This window comes from Henckelia pumila, chromosome 1 (genome assembly GCF_033568475.1).
Source record: "Henckelia pumila isolate YLH828 chromosome 1, ASM3356847v2, whole genome shotgun sequence".
NCBI lineage: Eukaryota > Viridiplantae > Streptophyta > Magnoliopsida > Lamiales > Gesneriaceae > Henckelia > Henckelia pumila.
In genome coordinates, this window is record NC_133120.1 from 71655882 (window position 1) to 71677202 (window position 21321).

General features: G+C 33.4%; 1 protein-coding gene across 1 annotated transcript; it reads left to right on the top strand.

The window, feature by feature from the left end:
• Window positions 1–136: 136 nt before the first annotated feature.
• On the top strand, window positions 137–9265 carry LOC140860217 (pleiotropic drug resistance protein 3-like). The gene is made up of 22 exons (XM_073263147.1): window positions 137–483; window positions 598–721; window positions 855–937; window positions 1187–1271; window positions 2014–2173; window positions 2286–2362; window positions 2444–2497; window positions 2589–2981; window positions 3058–3339; window positions 3428–3741; window positions 3838–3998; window positions 4068–4171; window positions 4245–4398; window positions 4468–4751; window positions 4880–5212; window positions 6061–6351; window positions 6517–6600; window positions 6988–7121; window positions 7254–7481; window positions 7831–8002; window positions 8084–8338; window positions 8808–9265. Exons 1-22 carry the CDS (start codon window positions 173–175, stop codon window positions 9072–9074), a joined length of 4350 nt encoding a protein of 1449 aa, XP_073119248.1. The 5' UTR covers window positions 137–172; the 3' UTR covers window positions 9075–9265.
• The last annotated feature ends 12056 nt before the right edge of the window (window positions 9266–21321 follow it).

A 21321-nucleotide genomic window follows, 5' to 3' on the forward strand; every position in this document is an offset into this window, starting at 1 on the left:
AAATTGAAAACAAAGCATTAAAAAAAAAACTTTCCAACAAAACATAATTATAATCATATGTGAAACACATGTTACATTTTTTCAATAATAGGCCAGAAAGAATTCATAAATGCATGTCTAGGCATCTCATTTTTTAACACCATTGTTATTGTTGATTTCACAATTTTTGGATATGGAATCATACATTAGTGACACCAGTGATCCTCTTTTTCAATCTCTTGATTCATCTAGGAAGGAGGATGAAGAACTCGAATTACAGTGGGCTGCGATCGAGAGATTACCCACGTTCCGACGACTCAGGACATCAGTGTTTGATATTAGTCAAGAAACTACAGAAGCTGATGCGAAGATGGAAGGAAAAAGAATTGTCAATGTTGCTAAGCTTGGAGCACTTGAACGACGCCTTTTCGTGCAGAAGCTGATAAAGAACGTCGAGAAAGATAACCTGAGGCTGCTTAAAAGAATAAGAGAACGAATAGACAGGTATGAACTTAGTGTAATGCTTAAACAGAACTTTTTCTAGGCCTTTTCGACCACAAATACGTGACGAATGGTATCTGTCATATTTTTGGGCTAACATGTAATCTTGCTACATAGAGTTGATGTAAAATTACCTGCAATCGAGGTGAGGTTCAGGCATCTTTCTGTGGAAGCGGAGTGTCGAGTAGTTGATGGAAAGCCCCTGCCAACAATCTGGAATTCTCTTGCAAGCATGATTCTAGTAAGTAGTTTTGAAAGTCCTGAGAAAAGAAACGCCATATAAGGAAAACATAGGATTTTTCAAGTCTATATATCTCAGAACTAGACAGGAACTTGTTAAACTTAATTATGCTATGTTTTCATCATTTAAAAAGGTTCAAAAGGCTTTCGGGTGCCAGTCTCAGGAAGCCAGGATAAGCATCTTGAAAGGCATCAGTGGGATCATCAGGCCATCAAGGTGAGGACTACTCAAGTACATATATTTCAAATGTTTGACTGAAGTAGATGATAAAGTAACAGATTTCTAGGACATATTGACGATTAGTCGAGAACAGCGTCTGCCCCTGAAGCTTAATCCCAGGCTTTTATGCTTACTATAGGTTATTTTTGCAGAATTACATATCCAGTGAAGCTAATGCTCACTGATAAACAACTTCTCTAAGTTGCAATGCGTGTTTCATAACAAAATCAAATATGGTGTTTGCAGGCTTACTCTCATTCTTGGTCCCCCAGGCTGCGGAAAAACTACACTGCTGAAGGCTCTTGCTGGAAAGTTGCAAGATCCTCTCAAGGTTGGGTTAAAAAATACGAAACATGGCGTCAAATTATAAACAAATTATAAAAGATTTATGAATGGTTGAACCAAGACCTCCACCCTTTATTCTTTGGGATAAAAACCTGTTCAATGACTCATATTCTGGCAAGGTCCACAAGGTCATTATCACCCGTCCAAGTGCAGTGCGAATTGCCAACGGCGTCTTATAATAAGCTATCATAGAGCTTCTTTTTTCTAAAGAATCTGACAGCTTTCCATTCTTGTCTACCTGACATAGAGCTTGTAGCCCCCGGTAAAAATCTACTCAAACCATCTTTCTAAAATCTACTCTAACACCTTCAATTTTCTGCATCAGGAAACAAAAAAGGCAAACCACTCACAAAGTTTTAGAAATCATTTTCCTGTTTTTGTTTGAAAGAGTACAAGAAAATTAGAAGTTCAATGACTTGGCACGTGATGTACGAGTTTTTTGAATCATACCTCATATAACGAGAACAAACTGAAATCAAAATCAACTATTCAATAAGTGGTTACTTTTGGGGATCGAAAGGATTATGGTACTAGTGTTCCACTATGCAATTATATAATAAGGGGAAGTAAAAGTTAGAAAATGTGGCAAGCCAAGAAGTTGTTGCACTAACTAATAACTTTTGTCTTTATTAAATAATAGACAATATCAGGATCATCGATGATTTCTTTCTTCACTCAAGGCAACTTTAACTCACATTGCTTATGGTATCTAAATTTGCAACTTACAGGTTAAAGGAGAAGTTTCATACAACGGTTATGAACTGCATGAATTTGTTTCAGAAAAAACATCGGCTTACATAAGCCAATATGACATCCACGTGCCGGAGATGACGGTGAAGGAAACAATTGATTTTTCTGCACGTTGTCAAGGGGTTGGAAGTAGAGGAGGTCCAGAAACTTGACCATCCACCAAACTCTTCTTTTGCTTCTTCTTTTTTTTTTCTCCTTGCAGATTAATCAGTCCATCGTAGCACATGAGCTGACTTATTCTACCATGTAGATATCATGCAAGAAGTGTGCAAAAGAGAAAAAGCAGCAGGCATTATACCTGATCCTGATATCGACACCTACATGAAGGCAATTGTTTGTGTGATTGTGTGTTTTATATGTTTAGATTTCAATGGATTAAGTATACCAAGAAAGTTGATGTGGTAACAGGCGATTTCAATCGAGGGTCAAAGAAGAAATCTTCAGACAGATTATATACTGAAGGTAACTCCTAAGTCCTATGAGGAAAACCAGCTTAATGTTTGAAAATGCAAAGAATACATCATATATCACCGATGGCAAATACATTTGACAGATCCTTGGACTGGATATGTGCTCTGATGTCATTGCTGGGGATGCAATTCAAAGAGGAATTTCAGGTGGACAGAAGAAAAGACTGACTACTGGAGAAATAATTGTTGGTCCAATTAAAGCACTATTTATGGACGAAATATCCACAGGCCTAGACAGTTCCACAACCTTTCAGATAGTGACCTGTCTTCAGCAACTTGCTCACTTGACTGATGCAACAATTTTAATTGCATTGCTTCAACCAGATCCGGAAACATTTGAACTCTTTGATGATGTATTATTGATGGCAGAAGGCAGGCTTGTCTATCAAGGGCCTCGCAGTGAGGTCCTTCAGTTTTTCGAGAATTGTGGATTCAAATGTCCAGATCGGAAGAGTGCAGCAGACTTCCTTCAGGAGGTGCGCGACATGTTGTTTAACACTGTTTACAATTTAATGAAGTGGTTTAATGGATGCATTATATGATAATTTTCAGGTAATATCAAGAAAAGATCAATCTAAGTACTGGTGTAGATCATATGATACTTATAGTTATATCTCAGTGGATCAGTTCTGTGAGCTGTTTGAAACCAGCTACCTCGGAGAACAATTAAACCAGGGGCTCTCTAAGAAATATGACAAATCCCAATCCCATGAAAATGCTTTATCATTCAGCACTTGCACCATCAGCAAATTGGAATTGTTCAAAGCTTGTATGGCCAGAGAAGTGCTTCTCATGAAGCGGAATATCCCTTTATATGTGTTTAAAACAGTACAGGTAACTTTGATGTATAAAAGACCATACATGTGTAATTTGACTGTGAGCATTTTCAATCTAAAACAGATCATTCCCTAACATCTTCCAGCTGATCATCATTGCCTTCATAACAATGACAATATTCATGAGAACTCGAATGGCTATTGACTTGAAACATGCAAACTACATGATGGGTTCTCTGTTCTATACGCTTATCAGACTTATGACAAATGGAGTTGCAGAACTAGCATTGACGGTTTCAAGGCTCCCAGTGTTCTGCAAACAAAAGGCTTTTTGTCTGTATCCAGTATGGGCGTATTCAATCCCAGCTTCTGTCCTAAAGATTCCACTTTCACTTCTTGACTCCATAATATGGACATCAATGACATACTATGTCATTGGATATTCTCCTGAAGTCGAAAGGTAAGTCAAGTGTAAGCTCTAACATATACTAGATCCGTTACTTAAGTTGTCGATTTCTTTAGTCTGTGTTTCACACCATACTTTCCATCCCTCTAGGTTCTTCTGCCAAATTCTCCTACTATTTTTGGTACATGGTACATCAACATCTCTCTGCAGATTCGTAGCATCAATCTTCAAAACTATGGTTGTTGCAACGACTTTCGGTTTATTAGCATTAGTGGTTATGTTCTTGTTCGGAGGTTTCATTATTCAAAGACGTAAGTTATCTCCATCTCATGCTACAACAAATTAAGTTTGATTCCTAAAGAAGATTCTGTTTTATGCAGCCTCTCTGCCACCATGGTTGAGATGGGGATTTTGGTTATCACCAATGACATATGGGGAAATAGGGATTTCACTAAATGAATTCCTTTCTCCGCGCTGGCAAAAGGTTAACAAAAATAGGTCAAGGCTATAATACATGAAACAAACTTGAAGTTTTATAAACCAATTCCTATCTACAGGTCATCCTGGGAAACACAACTTTAGGACAGACTATTTTAGCTGGGCATGGGATGGATTTCGGTGGATATTTTTATTGGATATCAGTAGGGGTATTACTTGGATTCATGATAATGTTTGACATTGGTTTTGTACTAGCCTTGACTTACCTAAAAGGTATGTTCCCCTTACAAGTATCTATCAATAAATCCTCAAATATTTACTGATGAACACCGAAAATTTCAGCTCCGGGGGCATCTCAAGCCATTATTTCTAAAGAGAAGTTACTACATCTTAAAGAAAGAGAAAATCACAAGTCATCCCTAGAAAATGATTCAACTAAAGCCTCTTATCCTCCAAATTCCTCGGAAATCCAATTAGCTAATCATAAAACAAACATAAATAGAATGGGCATCTCTTTCCAAGAAATGGCAGATCAAGTGTCTTCCATCAAAGGAAACATGATCATACCATTCCAGCCACTGACCATGGTTTTTCAAGGAGTGCAATATTTTGTTGATACACCCAAGGTGACATCTGTAACTTTCAAAATCGCATTTTTATTTTTAACGTTTTCTTAATTCCCTTGTGAGAAATACTAGCCACTTTACAAATCCACGACAATATTTTAGTACATAACCTACTTGCATATGCACAGGAAATGAGAGAAAGTGGTTTCGACCAGAGAAAACTTCAACTGCTTCATGATATGACTGGTGCATTCAGGCCTGGAATCCTGACAGCACTAATGGGAATCAGCGGTGCTGGGAAAACAACTCTCATGGATGTCCTTTCTGGAAGAAAAAGTAGTGGAACTGTGGAAGGAGAAATAAGAATTGCAGGATATCCCAAAGTTCAGGAAACATTTGCTAGAATATCAGGTTACTGTGAGCAGTATGACATACATTCGCCACAAATTACAGTTGAAGAATCTGTGATGTACTCGGCTTGGTTGCGATTACCAACACAGATTGATCCAGAAAGCAAACGTGTACGGTAACTCTATCTATTATTATTTTTATTAAAGATGAATCTTCATATGATATGATTTTAAACTAAAAAATAACAAATAGTTCTGCATGGATCCACTAGACTCCACTACATAACTGATATTTAGGGTCTAAGCCCAATAAATAACCTTAGATCAGTATAAAACCAGAAAGAAGTATATTAGATACACGACTAGCAGTTTGGTTGTTCAGAAAGTTGTTTTCCAAGCTAAACTACTTACATAACAGTAGGGCCACAATACTGTATGCACTCATCACTCCAAAGTTATGTATAAGAACAATGATTCTCACGACTAAACCAATTTAAGAAAGTAAGAGTTTGTTTTAACAGTCGTGGTAGCTCAATGTTTCCGGTCATCAGTTACAGGATTACAGAGTGTAGATTACACCATCCAAGAGTCAATTTGGTTGTTTTGGAACTCTGCATTTTTCTCGTGTAGAAAATATTTTTAGTATCAAATGTTAACTGTTAATAACAATAAGGTTGCAGCTGTAAACATTTGAGGCAATACTAATAATTTAATGCGATGGGTGACACAAAGAAATCGACTCACAACTCATAAATCTGTGTTCCGAACTAACCTCTGCTTGCACATTTGATGACTAACTAATACAAGGGTACTGCAGTTTTGAAACCAATCTGAATTACATGCATCTATGACTATTCACAAGATATGATCCACAAAGCAATTAGCTTTAGTGTAGTTAAATGAGTGATAGTCATAAGACAGAAAATTTCCTTATATATGGCAGTATTTTAATTGGATATGATAAACCTGAAAAATATGAGCATATGAAATCTTGAAGCTTTAATGTGTACATGATGCAGGAATTTGTTAAGGAAGTCATAAGCATGATTGAGCTTGATGAAATCAAAGATTTCATTGTTGGCATTCCAGGACAAAATGGGCTTTCTACTGAGCAAAGGAAGAGGCTAACTATTGCAGTGGAGCTTGTTTCCAACCCATCAATCATTTTCATGGATGAACCGACATCGGGTTTAGATGCTAGAGCAGCAGCTATTGTCATGCGCACAGTGAAAAAAATAGTTGCCACTGGAAGAACCACAGTTTGTACCATTCACCAACCAAGCATCGACGTTTTTGAAGTATTTGATGAGGTACACATACGTCCATTTCAATTGAATAAAAGTTGTTCGTTTTGTTAAATATAGGCAGTGGAAACTGTTCTTACTGTGTTTGATAAAGATTTTAAAAATACTAATCCACATACGAAAAAGACGGCAAATTCTAGAAGGAAACTGACATCTGCTTAATCTTTGCAGTTGATTCTAATGAAAAGAGGAGGGAAAATCATCTATTCTGGAGAGTTAGGTCACCATTCCCATAAACTTATAGAATATTTTGAGGTATGAAAGTTTCAAACAATTCTTTATTTTATGCAGCCACAATTTATTTCTGGCACGACAGAGCATTTTCCTTCAGGTCCAGTGGAAATTTAAGCGCGTTCAGTCTTGAAGAATGAACTAGTCTCTAGCGGTCAGCTAGAATAGCATTTGAGTTAGATAAATCACACAAAACATTTTTCCAAATATAAGAAGACGAGAATAAGTCTCCTAATAAAATTCTTTGGGGAATTATGGAAAAAGATTATCAAATCATCTCATGTATACTTTCAAAAAAAATAAAAAATCATCTCGTATGCAAGCCCTTTTTGTTATTTGAATTTCAGTAGTATATTTAAGCTCCTCATTTTTTCCTGTGCATAATGATTCCATATGTTTGGCCTCTACCAGAGAATTCCACAGTTGCCAAAGATAAGAAGCAATTATAATCCTGCAACATGGATGTTAGAGGTAACTTCTACATCAGTAGAAGAAGAGCTTGGACTAGACTTTGCTAAAATTTACAAGGAGTCAACACTTTATCAGTAAGTTGATAAATGTACTTAACGGAAGTATTTATTGATGCATTACTACACACTGATACTTATCTGCCTTTGAAGTGCTAACTGTTGCCTTTCCCTTATAATTTGCCTTCATACATTGACTGATTGACACAGGGAAATAATTAATATTGTAAGGCAGCTGAGTGAACCACAAACAGGTTCGAAAGACTTGCATTTTCCAACTCAATATCCACAGAATGGTTTGGAACAGTTCAAGGCTTGCCTTTGGAAACAGTGCATGTCATATTGGAGAAGCCCAGAATACAACTTGACACGCTTCCTTTTCATGATTGTTGCGGCGCTATTCTTTGGAGCGATATTTTGGCATAAGGGGCAAGACATGTAAGTTCTTTTATTTTATGTCATTTTGCTCGAACACAGATCATGATTCTATCTCTTTTCATTTTATCATCAATTTTCACTTCGGCTGATTAGTCCTAAGCACCAATGCCAAGCCAGCAAGCCCTCCATTATAACAAAATATCTTCGAAGTGCGCTTATCATCAAAACTTACTACCGCCTCATGATCGATGATCTCTGTTCTCAATATTTTGAAATATGAATAATCATTCTGAGACTTGTATGATTTAAATGAATTGTTATGAAGCTACGACGCTTTTCTATACATAAAGCTCAATTTACTGCTGAGAAAATGGCTCATCTCCGTGTTATTTTCCCTTTCTTTTTCAAGAAACAACGAGCAAGATTTCCTCAACATTCTTGGATCAATGTATCTCGCGGTCATCTTCTTGGGTATAAATAACTGTTCATTAGTACTACCATATGTTGCAACCGAGCGAACAGTTTTTTACCGTGAGAGATTCGCTGGGATGTACTCATCAATGGCCTACTCACTAGCACAGGTCAGCCACCACATTAAACTTTAATTATCACAATAGTGGACTGTAATTTTGAGTAAAATCAATCTTACCTTGATGTTGCAGGTAACAATAGAATTACCATATGTATTTCTGCTAGCAGCTCTCTATGTGACCATCATATATCCGTCAGTAGGGTATTATGCATCTATCAGCAAGGTGCTCTGGTGTTTCTACACTACATTCTGCACATTTCTGTACTTTATTTACCTTGGGATGCTTATAATTTCACTAAGTCCAAGTCTCCAAGTAGCTTCGGTGATGTCAACAGCGGTCTACACTATATGGAGTCTTTTCTCAGGTTTTCTACTGCCCGGGCCGGTGAGGATTTTTATCTTTTCTTGGAATAGTTGATTGCATAGATAAAACAGGAAAACAAATTAAGACCAATTCTTGGGAAATCCCTCCGCTATTTTGATTTCTTGATCCTACAAAACATTTCGAATTTCACTGCCCTTTTGGCTTCAGTCTGTAATTCAAGGAAGGGAAGGTGATTAGATGTGCTGTCTTATAAAAGATTTTTACAGTTCCTAACAATGTGTAAATGCAACTATGTAGAATTAGGCTTCCTCCAAAACCAATCAAATATATATCTAATACAACATGCCTAAATCGTATCAAACAGGAACACCAAAATGAACTCAATCCAATGAATTTTACAGTATAGAGTATACTACCATCAAAGCTGATAAAACTAAACAACATTCAATGTAGCCAATCCAACTTTAGCCCACTTTCACTCATTTTCTGCAGATTTCTTGCTCATCGAGTTGTGCTTTTAAAAATGCAGGAAATTCCTATATGGTGGAGTTGGTGCTATTGGATCTCTCCGTCGTCATGGTCCCTGAATGGTCTGCTGACATCACAATATGGAGACTTGGATGTAGGCATAGTAATGTTTGGAGAAGTCAAATCTGCAAGAACCTTTCTAAAAGAATACTTTGGGTTTCGACATGATCGTTTATGGCTAGTAGCAGTTGCTCTGCTCGGTTTTCCTGTTCTTTTCGCCTGCCTCTTCGCATTTTTCATGGGGAGACTGAACTTCCAGAGGAGGTAAAGAAACAATGAAGAAAGAGTGGTACCTGTTATAGGCTATTGCTTCTTTCTCTACGCAGCATGCATGGTGATATTCCACTGCTTCAACAATTCATAAAGTGACGTTTTTTTTCCATCAAAAATGGCAATAAAGTGAAGTTTTTGTCATCTAAATTGTTTTGTTTATTTGACAAAACTTAAAGATTAGCAACCTATTTATCTATACCTATCTATCTGTCTATATCTATATCTATATCTATACATATCTAAAAGTCTATAATAATTATTATTTATTAATAATAATAACTATCTAATCTAAAAGAGTGATAAAAGAGTGAATAAAAGGGCAAAGTTTTACGATTGTGAATTACCGACTTTGCTCTTTTATTCTCTTGCCCATGTATTCCTAATAAATATACATAGGGATATAAAAGTAAATATACAACACACATAGTACATTTTCTATAAGGACGTACAAGTAAATTTTTGTAGGGCACTAATTAGTACCTCATAATGATTTCATATATATTTTTATTAGGCATTTATTATTGACATTTAATTGATCAAAATGGTGTCTTCTACAACTAAAATATGAATAATATATACAACGATATTTTTTTGATTTCTATACCTATCTAAAAGTATATATATATATATATATATATATATATATATATATATATACCTATATAAAAGAGTGAATAAAAGGGCAAAGTTTTACGATTGTGAATAACCTACTTTGCCTTTTATTCTCTTGTCCATGTATTCCTAATAAACATATATATATATACCTATCTAAAAGAGTTAATAAAAAGGCAAAGTTTTACGATTGTGAATAACCTACTTTGCCCTTTTATTCTCTTGTCCATGTATTCCTAATAAACATATATATATATATATATATATATATTATATATATATATATATATATATATATATTATATATATATATATATATATAAAAGAGTGAATAAAAGGGCAACGTTTTACGATTGTGAATAACCTACTTTGCCCTTTTATTTTCTTGTCCATGTATTCCTAATAAATATACATAGGGATATAAAAGTAAATATACAACACACATTGTACATTTTCTGTAAGACATGCAAATTGATTTTTGTTGGGCATTAATTAGTGCCTCATAATGGTTTCATATATATTTTTGTTAGGTCTTTATTATTGATATTTAATTGGTCAAAATGGTGTCTTTTACAACTAAAATATGAATAATATATACAACTATTTTTTGATTGTGTGAATGAAATATTAGATCAATTATATTAGTAATTAAAATATGAATTATATATACAATGATATTTTAAATTATTAAATTCTAAAAATAATAAACAATGCTATGTTTAAATAATAATAATAATAACAATAATCATAAAACGAGTTTAGAAGAAATGATATTTTAATAGTAAAAACAAGTATGAATAAAAAAAATTAGGACAAGACCACTGTTTCTTAACATAAAGATTTCATTTAATTTGTTTTCAAAGAAATTTATTCATGGTATGGAATTTAAGAGGATGATATTTTTTTGAATGTGTCAATGAAATATTAGATCAATTATATTAGTAATTATATATACAATGATATTTTAAATTATTAAATTCAAAAAATAATAAACAATGCTATGTTTAAATAATAATAACAATAACCATAAAACGGGTTTAGAAAAAATGATATTTTAATAGTAATACATGTATCAATTAAAAAAAATAAAATTTAAGGCAAGACCACCGTTACCAATTAACATGACGATTTCATTTAATTTTTTTAATAAAAAATTATTCATGGTATGCAATTTATGAAGATTATATTTTTTTGATTGTGTGAATGAAATATTAGATCAGTTATATTAGTAATTAAATATGAATTATATATACAATGATATTTTAAATTATTAAATTCTAAAAAAATAAAAAATGCTATTAGCCAATAAAAAGTGGGTAATATTAGGTTGATATAATTATGTATTAATTAATTTTGTATAATTATTATTTAAAATTTTGTTCTTCTTCGGATCTATACAAAAATATCAAGGTTTCAAAAATATATTTTTTAATTCTAATCTTTTTTAAATTGTTATCAGAAGTTTTCAATTTTTTTTTGAAATATTTCTCTTTTCAAAATTAGTAAGTCTTTTATTTTGAATTTATATATAAAAATTATGTCCTAACCAATATTTGAGTACTTTTACATTTATATCGTTGTTTTACGGTTGTGGCTAACCGACTTTGCCCTTTTATTCTCTTGCCAATGTATTCCTAATAAATATTCATAGGGATATAAAAGTAAATATACAACACATATAGTACATTTTCTGTAAGGAAAGTAAATTTTTGTTGGGCATTAATTAGTGCCTCATAATGGTTTCATATATATATATTTTTATTAGGTCTTTATTATTGACATTTAATTGATCAAAATGGTGTCTTCTACAACTAAAATATGAATAATATATACAACGATATTTTTTTGATTTCTATACCTATCTAAAAGTATATATATATATATATATATATATATATATATATATATATATATATATATATACCTATATAAAAGAGTGAATAAAAGGGCAAAGTTTTACGATTGTGAATAACCTACTTTGCCTTTTATTCTCTTGTCCATGTATTCCTAATAAACATATATATATATACCTATCTAAAAGAGTTAATAAAAAGGCAAAGTTTTACGATTGTGAATAACCTACTTTGCCCTTTTATTCTCTTGTCCATGTATTCCTAATAAACATATATATATATTATATATAAATATATGTATATATATATATATATATATATATATATATATATATATATTATATATATATATATATATAAAAGAGTGAATAAAAGGGCAACGTTTTACGATTGTGAATAACCTACTTTGCCCTTTTATTTTCTTGTCCATGTATTCCTAATAAATATACATAGGGATATAAAAGTAAATATACAACACACATTGTACATTTTCTGTAAGACATGCAAATTGATTTTTGTTGGGCATTAATTAGTGCCTCATAATGGTTTCATATATATTTTTGTTAGGTCTTTATTATTGATATTTAATTGGTCAAAATGGTGTCTTTTACAACTAAAATATGAATAATATATACAACTATTTTTTGATTGTGTGAATGAAATATTAGATCAATTATATTAGTAATTAAAATATGAATTATATATACAATGATATTTTAAATTATTAAATTCTAAAAATAATAAACAATGCTATGTTTAAATAATAATAATAATAACAATAATCATAAAACGAGTTTAGAAGAAATGATATTTTAATAGTAAAAACAAGTATGAATAAAAAAAATTAGGACAAGACCACTGTTTCTTAACATAAAGATTTCATTTAATTTGTTTTCAAAGAAATTTATTCATGGTATGGAATTTAAGAGGATGATATTTTTTTGAATGTGTCAATGAAATATTAGATCAATTATATTAGTAATTATATATACAATGATATTTTAAATTATTAAATTCAAAAAATAATAAACAATGCTATGTTTAAATAATAATAACAATAACCATAAAACGGGTTTAGAAAAAATGATATTTTAATAGTAATACATGTATCAATTAAAAAAAATAAAATTTAAGGCAAGACCACCGTTACCAATTAACATGACGATTTCATTTAATTTTTTTAATAAAAAATTATTCATGGTATGCAATTTATGAAGATTATATTTTTTTGATTGTGTGAATGAAATATTAGATCAGTTATATTAGTAATTAAATATGAATTATATACAATGATATTTTAAATTATTAAATTCTAAAAAAATAAAAAATGCTATTAGCCAATAAAAAGTGGGTAATATTAGGTTGATATAATTATGTATTAATTAATTTTGTATAATTATTATTTAAAATTTTGTTCTTCTTCGGATCTATACAAAAATATCAAGGTTTCAAAAATATATTTTTTAATTCTAATCTTTTTTAAATTGTTATCAGAAGTTTTCAATTTTTTTTTGAAATATTTCTCTTTTCAAAATTAGTAAGTCTTTTATTTTGAATTTATATATAAAAATTATGTCCTAACCAATATTTGAGTACTTTTACATTTATATCGTTGTTTTACGGTTGTGGCTAACCGACTTTGCCCTTTTATTCTCTTGCCAATGTATTCCTAATAAATATTCATAGGGATATAAAAGTAAATATACAACACATATAGTACATTTTCTGTAAGGAAAGTAAATTTTTGTTGGGCATTAATTAGTGCCTCATAATGGTTTCATATATATATATTTTTATTAGGTCTTTATTATTGACATTTAATTGGTCAAAATGGTGTCTTTTACAACTAAAATATGAATATTATATACAACTATTTTTTGATTGTGTGAATGAAATATTAGATCAATTATATTAGTAATTAAAATATGAATTATATATATAATGATATTTTAAATTATTAAATTCTAAAAATAATAAACAATGCTATGTTTAAATAATAAAAACAATGATCATAAAACGGGTTTAGAAGAAATGATACTTTAATAGTAAAAACAATTATGAATAAAAAAAATTAGGACAAGACCACCGTTACTCAACATAAAGATTTCATTTAATTTGGTTTCATAGAAATTTATTCATGGTATGCAATTTATGAGGATGATATTTTTTTGAATGTGTGAATGAAATATTAGATCAATTATATTAGTAATTATATATACAATGATATTTTAAATTATTAAATTCAAAAAATAATAAACAATGCTGTGTTTAAATAAATAAAAATAATCATAAAATGGGTTTAGAAAAAAAAAATGATATTTTAATAGTAAAACATGTATCAATTAAAAAAACAAAATTTAGGACAAGACCACTGTTACTTAACATGACAATTTTATTTAATTCTTTTTCATAAAAATTTATTCATGGTATGCAATTTATGAAGATTATATTTTTTTTGATTGTGTGAATGAAATATTAGATTAGTTATATTAGTAATTAAAATATGAATTATGTATACAATGATATTTTAAATTATTAAATTTTAAAAATAATATACAATGCTATTAGCCAATAAAAAGTGGGTAATATTAGGTTGATATAATTATATATTAATTTATTTTGTATAATTATTATTTAAAATTTTGTTCTTCTTCGTATCTATACAAAAATATCAAGGTTTCAAAAATATATTTTTTAATTCTAATATTTTTTAAATTGTTATCAGAAGTTTTCAATTTTTTTTTAAAGATTTCTCTTTTCAAAATTAGTAAGTCTTGTATTTTGAATTTATATATAAAAATTATGTCCTAACCAATATTTGAGTACATATACATTTATATCGTTGTATGTATTTACTTTTATATAAAATATTTTTTCTCATTTCAAAATTGATACATGATTGTAAATTACATGATATAATATATATTGAAAATATATGATAATAGGAACATCAAGGTGAAGAAAAAATAACAAGTACTTGACTATCCAATCATGAAAAAACATACATTTTTTTTCAAGATGGATAAATAACTTAGTAAAAATTAAAGAAAAAGCGCCCCTCTGTATTGTCACGGAAGGCTTGCAAATACCATGACAAAAAATCTTCGAAACTAGCTAAAACGTCAAGAGAGAAAATGACATCGAAGAAGAAAAAAGAAAGGTTCACCAAAATATATAAATAAAAAATAAGATGAGCAACTAATCGGAACAACCAACACATTAAATCATTGATATCGAAGATGGCGAGAAACTGGCTACGTTTACTCAAAGAAGAAGACACATAATAAAACAGATGAATGGATCGGATTGCCAAGTGGTTACGATGAAAAAAGACAAAATTTGAATATTTAAGTTGTGTATGTTTATCATTCGTAGTATGATGTGAACATTCAAATTAATCTGAGATACACAATTAATAATAAAATTAAAATTAAAGTTAAATTTTTTTAGTAGCTTAAAAAAATGAACATGATTTTTGAATTCCAGAAAAGAACTATTTCTAAATCTTAAACCATATTTACAACCATAAAAAATGTGTTTTAAAAAAATATACGGTGTTGAATCCGACATTTTGGTGATAACAAACAACAACTCATTGTATAGAAATGTGCTGCCAATCTTTTGTATTTCAGGAATCTACTACAACTCCTACCGCAACCGTCTAAACCCTTCAAGTTATCTACCGGAAGCTTGTCAACCACCTTTGTCTCTCGACCGGTTGCAGTCACAAGCCTATCGACTGGTTATTCAAACCAGCAGAGGAAAAATATATCTACCGGTAGAATGCCAACTGCTTATCAAGATATCTCAAGACAAATAAAATTGAGACAAGACGTTCATTGCAAGATCTTTTATCAAAAGCAGAACCGGCGTATCAGAAGATCTGTTGACTCTTGCATCGAGACAACAGGTTGCACTAAAATGGCAAAAACGCAGAATGGCTACAGATAAAGCATTCGACCGTTTATACCAGTTTTGGACCCTGGAAGTTGTCTGCATTTAAAGAAGTGTACGATCTTCATGCAGAATCATCAATGCATTTATGAAGCATTAAATGTGCATTCAATGCAGCATCAGAACGTTAAAAAATAAAGACGTTGTTGATTGACCTATATAAAGGGAAGATTGCTCAAGAAGTGACAAGAAGACAAGCAACACGAAAAATCTCAATCAACTCAATCACTTGAATACTATCAGAAGTCCTCATCTGATATACTGAAGCAATACTTGAGCACACTTACAAGATCATTCACTTGCTGCTCAAATAAACCCTCGCCTACAGTTTACATATCTGATCTTCAAGGATCATCCTAGGGTTTCCAAGCCTCTCGACCGCTCTGCAGTTTGAGAAGCTCAACCGGACTGTATTCATTATTGAAGAGACTTGAAGCTACTCTGAAAGCTTCCACCAGTCTGATAAGAACTGAGAATCTTATCTGTGTAAATCTAGGAGTTTCGGATTAGGCATTGGATAAGTCCTAAGTCTGAAGTGGGTGTATTGCAAGACGTTGTAATAACCAAAGTCTTCTAGTGAATTCCTTCCTAAGTGGAAGAAGGGGAGACGTAGAAGGATTAAGCCTTCGAACTTCCATAAATCATGCCTTAGTCTTTACTGCATATTTATCTTATATATTGCTCATACATCGTGTTATAACTTGCTTTTGCATCACTAAAACCTCTGAACTATTTTCGCACTATTTAAGTTGTTCAAACCGTTTTAGAAGTTGAGAAAACAGATTAAGTGAACTAAACTTCACTTGATCATTTTGAAAAGAAAGAAAATAAGTTTCAGAGTGTATTCACCCCCCCTCTACCCTCTGAACCGATCCCAACAAGTGGTATCAGAGCGGGTTCCTTTCTCAACTGCTGATCTAAAGTTTTAAAATCATGACTTCTTTCAACAAAATTCCTATGTTTTCTGAAGAAGATTATGATGACTGGAAAATTCGCATGCAGGCACATCTTGCAGCACAGGACGATGACATGCTATATGTCATAACAGACGGTCCTATCAAAATCATGAAGGTCAACCCAGCTCTAACCGATGGTGCAGGACAAATGATTGAGAAACCAAGAGTTGAGTGGACTACTGAGGACAAAAAAAGGCCAATCTTGACAATGTGGCCCGAGACATCCTATACAAAACACTAGACAAGAACATGTTCAGCAAAATCAAGACATGCTCCACAGCAAAGGAGATTTGGGAGAAGCTCACTCAGCTGTGTGAAGGAAATGACCAGACCAAGGAAAACAAGCTCACCATGGCCATTCAAAAATATGAAAATGCCAAAATGAAGCCAGGGGAAACCATGGCTGAATTTGATGAACGGTTCAGTTGTATCATTTGTGATCTTATTGCTTTAGAAAAAATTTATACTAACCGTGAAATTGCTGTGAAGGTTATGAGAGCTTTGCCCAAAGAATGGGAGATCAAGACAGTGGCCATGAGGGAGTCAAAAGACTTAAGCAAGGTTGAACTGCATGATCTCTTTGCAGATCTCAAAGCCTACGAGTTCGAGCTCAACATGAGGATAGAAGATGAACCATCTACCTCTCAACCAACCAAGGCCTTAACCTCAACGATGATGCGTCCACCGGTCGAGGAAGCTCCAAAGAGATCAGCTGAGCAAATCAGCAACGAAGCCATGACACTCTTTGTCAAGAAATTTGGTAGATTTATGCGTAAAAACAATTCTAAATTTAAAAATTATCATAAATCGGACCATACAGACGATGGTCCTACTTGTTTTAACTGTGGCAAGCCAGGCCACTTCATTGCAGATTGCACCAAGCCTAAGAGCAATGATCAGAAGCAATTCTTCGAAAGAAGAAGGGGCAAGGAGGACAAGAGGATGTTTAGAAAAGGAAGAGACCAAAGGGTTCTAGTAGCAGACGAAAGCAAAAGCAAGTGGGCTGAGTCTGACTCTGACAACCCCAATATCGGAAGCTCTTCAGATGACAGCGATGATGATAAGGTGGAATGCCTTATGGCTGACATCGAATAAGAAGCTGAGGAGGTATTTGACTTTGGTTCACCTGAATTTACTCACAGTGATCTAGTTACTGCTTTACACGAAATGGCTAATGAATACAAAGCATTATCCAAGGAATTCGATGAGGTAAAGGCAGAAAAAGCTGACCTAAAAGATATGTTAAGCGAATCAAGCTGCATGCAGCGAAAAGAGCTTGATGGTCTTAAGGTCAAGCTAAGTCTGCTGGCTACTGAGAATGACACCTTGAAAAGAGTGTTCCAAGCAACCTTGACTGAGAACAAAAAACTACTTGAAACAATTAAGGCTTGGAATAAATCTTCTGTAACCATTGACAAGATTCAAGAAATCCAAAGACCGGCACATGACAAAACCGGTCTAGGGTTTGGAACAAATGAACAGTCTATGGAATCTTGTATTCAGTCAAGCCTGGACAAAGGCAATCTTAACAAAATAAGATTTGTCAGGTCCAGCACGATATATGAACATGATGAGTGCAGCTTTGACAAAAATCAGAAAGTATCTAACGAACGAAGCTCTAAGCATAGAGGGCTGGGATATGTGGATCCCCAGATCTCTAATCAAAGAGGAACTTGGATTAAACCAAAACCTAATGAAAGAAGAAAGGGAAACCAATCTAATTTCAAAAGGCCATGGAATGAGTCTAACTACTCTAAGAGAAGATGGTCAAAGGAGAAGCCTTACCAGTACTTTAATTGCAGGCCAGTTCAAAAGAGGTACAGGCTAACTGATAAAGATCAAAAAGGCAAGCAGCACACAGCAACCTCACAAGCACACACATTTACTGCTTATCGACCGCACAGATTTCTGGACACACACACGGGCAAACCTGTAAGGGTGTTCCAGGTGTGGGTCCCGAAAGGGCTAATCCGACCTGGACCCTACTAGATATGGGTACCAAAAGTTCTTCACTTTTTGCAGGTACTAAAAGTCCAAACGGGCGAGAAGACCACTTCTATCAAGGACACTACCTAGTACTTAGATAGTGGTTGCTCACGGCACATGACAGGGAATCCAGAACTTCTAACAGAAGTTGTGCTGTGCAAAGGACCAAAGATCAGCTTTGGAGACAACTCCAAAGGTAAAACCGTGGGTAAGGGTAAGATTATCCATGGTAACATCATTATTAAAGATGTGTTGCTTGTTGACAAACTGTGCTATAATTTGATAAGTATTAGTCAACTATGTGACAATGATCATTCGGTCGAGTTTCACAAACACACTTGCATCATCAAAAATGACAAAGGTGAGACTCTTATGACCGGTGTAAGAAACCTAAACACCTACAAGGTAAGCTGGTCTTGCTCACATATTTCTTCACCTACTTGTCTTACTGCTCATCATGATAAACATTGGTTGTGGCATAAGCGGTTAAATCATCTAAATTTTAAGTTCATCTCTAACTTGAGGAAGCATGATTTGGTTTCTGGTCTGCCTGAAGGAGATTTTATAAAAGACAAAGTTTGTCCTGCTTGTCAACTAGGAAAGCAGGTGAGAGCAACCTTTAAAAATAAAGGGTGTATGTCTTCTTCCAAATGCTTAGATTTACTTCACATGGACCTATTTGGTCCTATACCAGTAAGAAGCATAGGGGGAATGAGATATGCTCTTGTTATTATAGATGACTTTTCTCGATTTACTTGGGTCATCTTTCTCTCTTCAAAAGATCAAACTGCACCTCACCTGATTAAGCTTTTTAAACGCTTGCAAAATGAACAATCTACTGTGATAGATAGAATCAGGAGTGATAGAGGGACTGAATTTTTAAACACCACTCTTATGACTTATCTAGATGATCAGGGAATCAAGCATGAGTTGTCAGCTGCTAGATCCCCACAGCAAAATGGGGTGGCTGAAAGAAGGAACCGTACTTTAAAAGAAGCAGCCAGAACTATGATTGCTGATTCAAATGTTTCTCAAAGGCTTTGGGCAGAAGCAGTTAACACAGCTTGCTATACTCAAAACAGATCTATGATTAATAAACGATTTAACAAAACTCCATATGAGATCTGGAATGGCACAAAACCTGATATTTCATACTTCAAAATTTTTGGGTGCAAATGCTTTATCCACAACAATGGCAAAAATCATTTGACAGCCTTCGATGCCAAAGCAGACGAAGGAACTTTTATTGGTTACTCAGCCGTTAGCAGAGCTTATCGAGTGTTCAATCAAAGATCACTAACGGTCGAGGAAACCATTCATGTTATGTTTGATGAATCTACTCTTTGTACAGAACAAACTCAAGGGAGCATAAATGATCTGAGTCATAGACTGGAAAACACAAATCTACAGAAAGAGAGTGACAGTGATCCATATCCTCCAAAGAAGGATGATCCAGTTCCCTCTACCGTGTGTGATCAAACAAGGACAGAAGAGGATCCACCGGTTGATAACGATCCTCCTGCCAATGATGATCCAGTAAACGAGGACGTTCGTCAACCAATTGATGACAACCCTTTAGGGAATTATTTTAGGTGGAACAAAGATCATCCACCTGGGTTGGTCATAGGTGACCCCTCTGCTCCTCGAAAAACACGTGGTCAAATGATTAATGAATTCTTGCATGCAGCTTTCATATCTCAGGTAGAGCCCAAGAAGATAGATGAAGCTCTATCAGATGCCAGCTGGATTGAAGCTATGCAAGAAGAGTTGAATCAATTCACCCGCAACAATGTTTGGCATCTAGTTCCTCGACCGGAAAATCAAAATGTGATTGGAACTAGATGGGTGTTTCGTAACAAGCTCGATGAACATGGCACTGTTGTGCGTAACAAAGCTCGGCTTGTTGCACAAGGATTCAGACAAGAAGAAGGCATAGACTTTGAGGAATCCTTCGCGCCAGTTGCAAGACTAGAAGCAATCCGCATCTTTCTTGCCTATGCAGCTTTCAAGGACTTTAAAGTTTATCAAATGGATGTCAAGTCTGCATTCCTCAATCGTCTACTTCAAGAAGAGGTGTACGTTGAACAACCACCAGGTTTTGTCAATCCTACTCATCCTCAATATATCTATAAACTTGACAAAGCTCTCTATGGATTAAAACAAGCACCGCGTGCATGGTATGATACATTACTAAAATTTTTATTGGAACATGATTTCCAAATTGGAACGGTCGATAAGACCTTGTTTAAATTTGTAAAAGGTGATCATGTGTTACTAGTACAAATTTATGTTGATGACATTGTATTTGGGTCAACTAACCCCAAGTTGTGCTCAAAGTTCTCTAAGATGATGCAGGAGAAATTTGAAATGAGCATGATGGGCGAGCTAAATTTCTTTCTTGGATTGCAAGTGAAGCAACTTGAAACTGGAATATTTATCAATCAATCCAAGTATGCCAAGGAATTGGTAAAGAAGTTTGGAATGGAACAGTGCTCAACTGTATCTACCCCCAGGAGTGCATCAATCAAGCTTGATAAAGATGAAGGGGGAATCCCGGTCGAGGTAACAATGTATCGAGGCCTTATTGGCTCATTGCTTTATTTGACTGCCAGTCGACCGAATATCATGTATTCAGTTTGTTTATGTGCTAGATTTCAAGCAGCACCTAAGCAATCTCATTTCATTGCCGCCAAACGAATAATTAAATATATTAAAGGAACTACTAATGTAGGTCTTTGGTATCCCAAAGATTCAAATCTTAATCTTATTGGCTATTCAGATGCAGATTATGCAGGTTGTAGAATTGATCGCAAAAGTACAAGTGACACATGTCAATTCCTTGGAGATAGACTAATTTTGTGGTCAAGTAAGAAGCAGATAT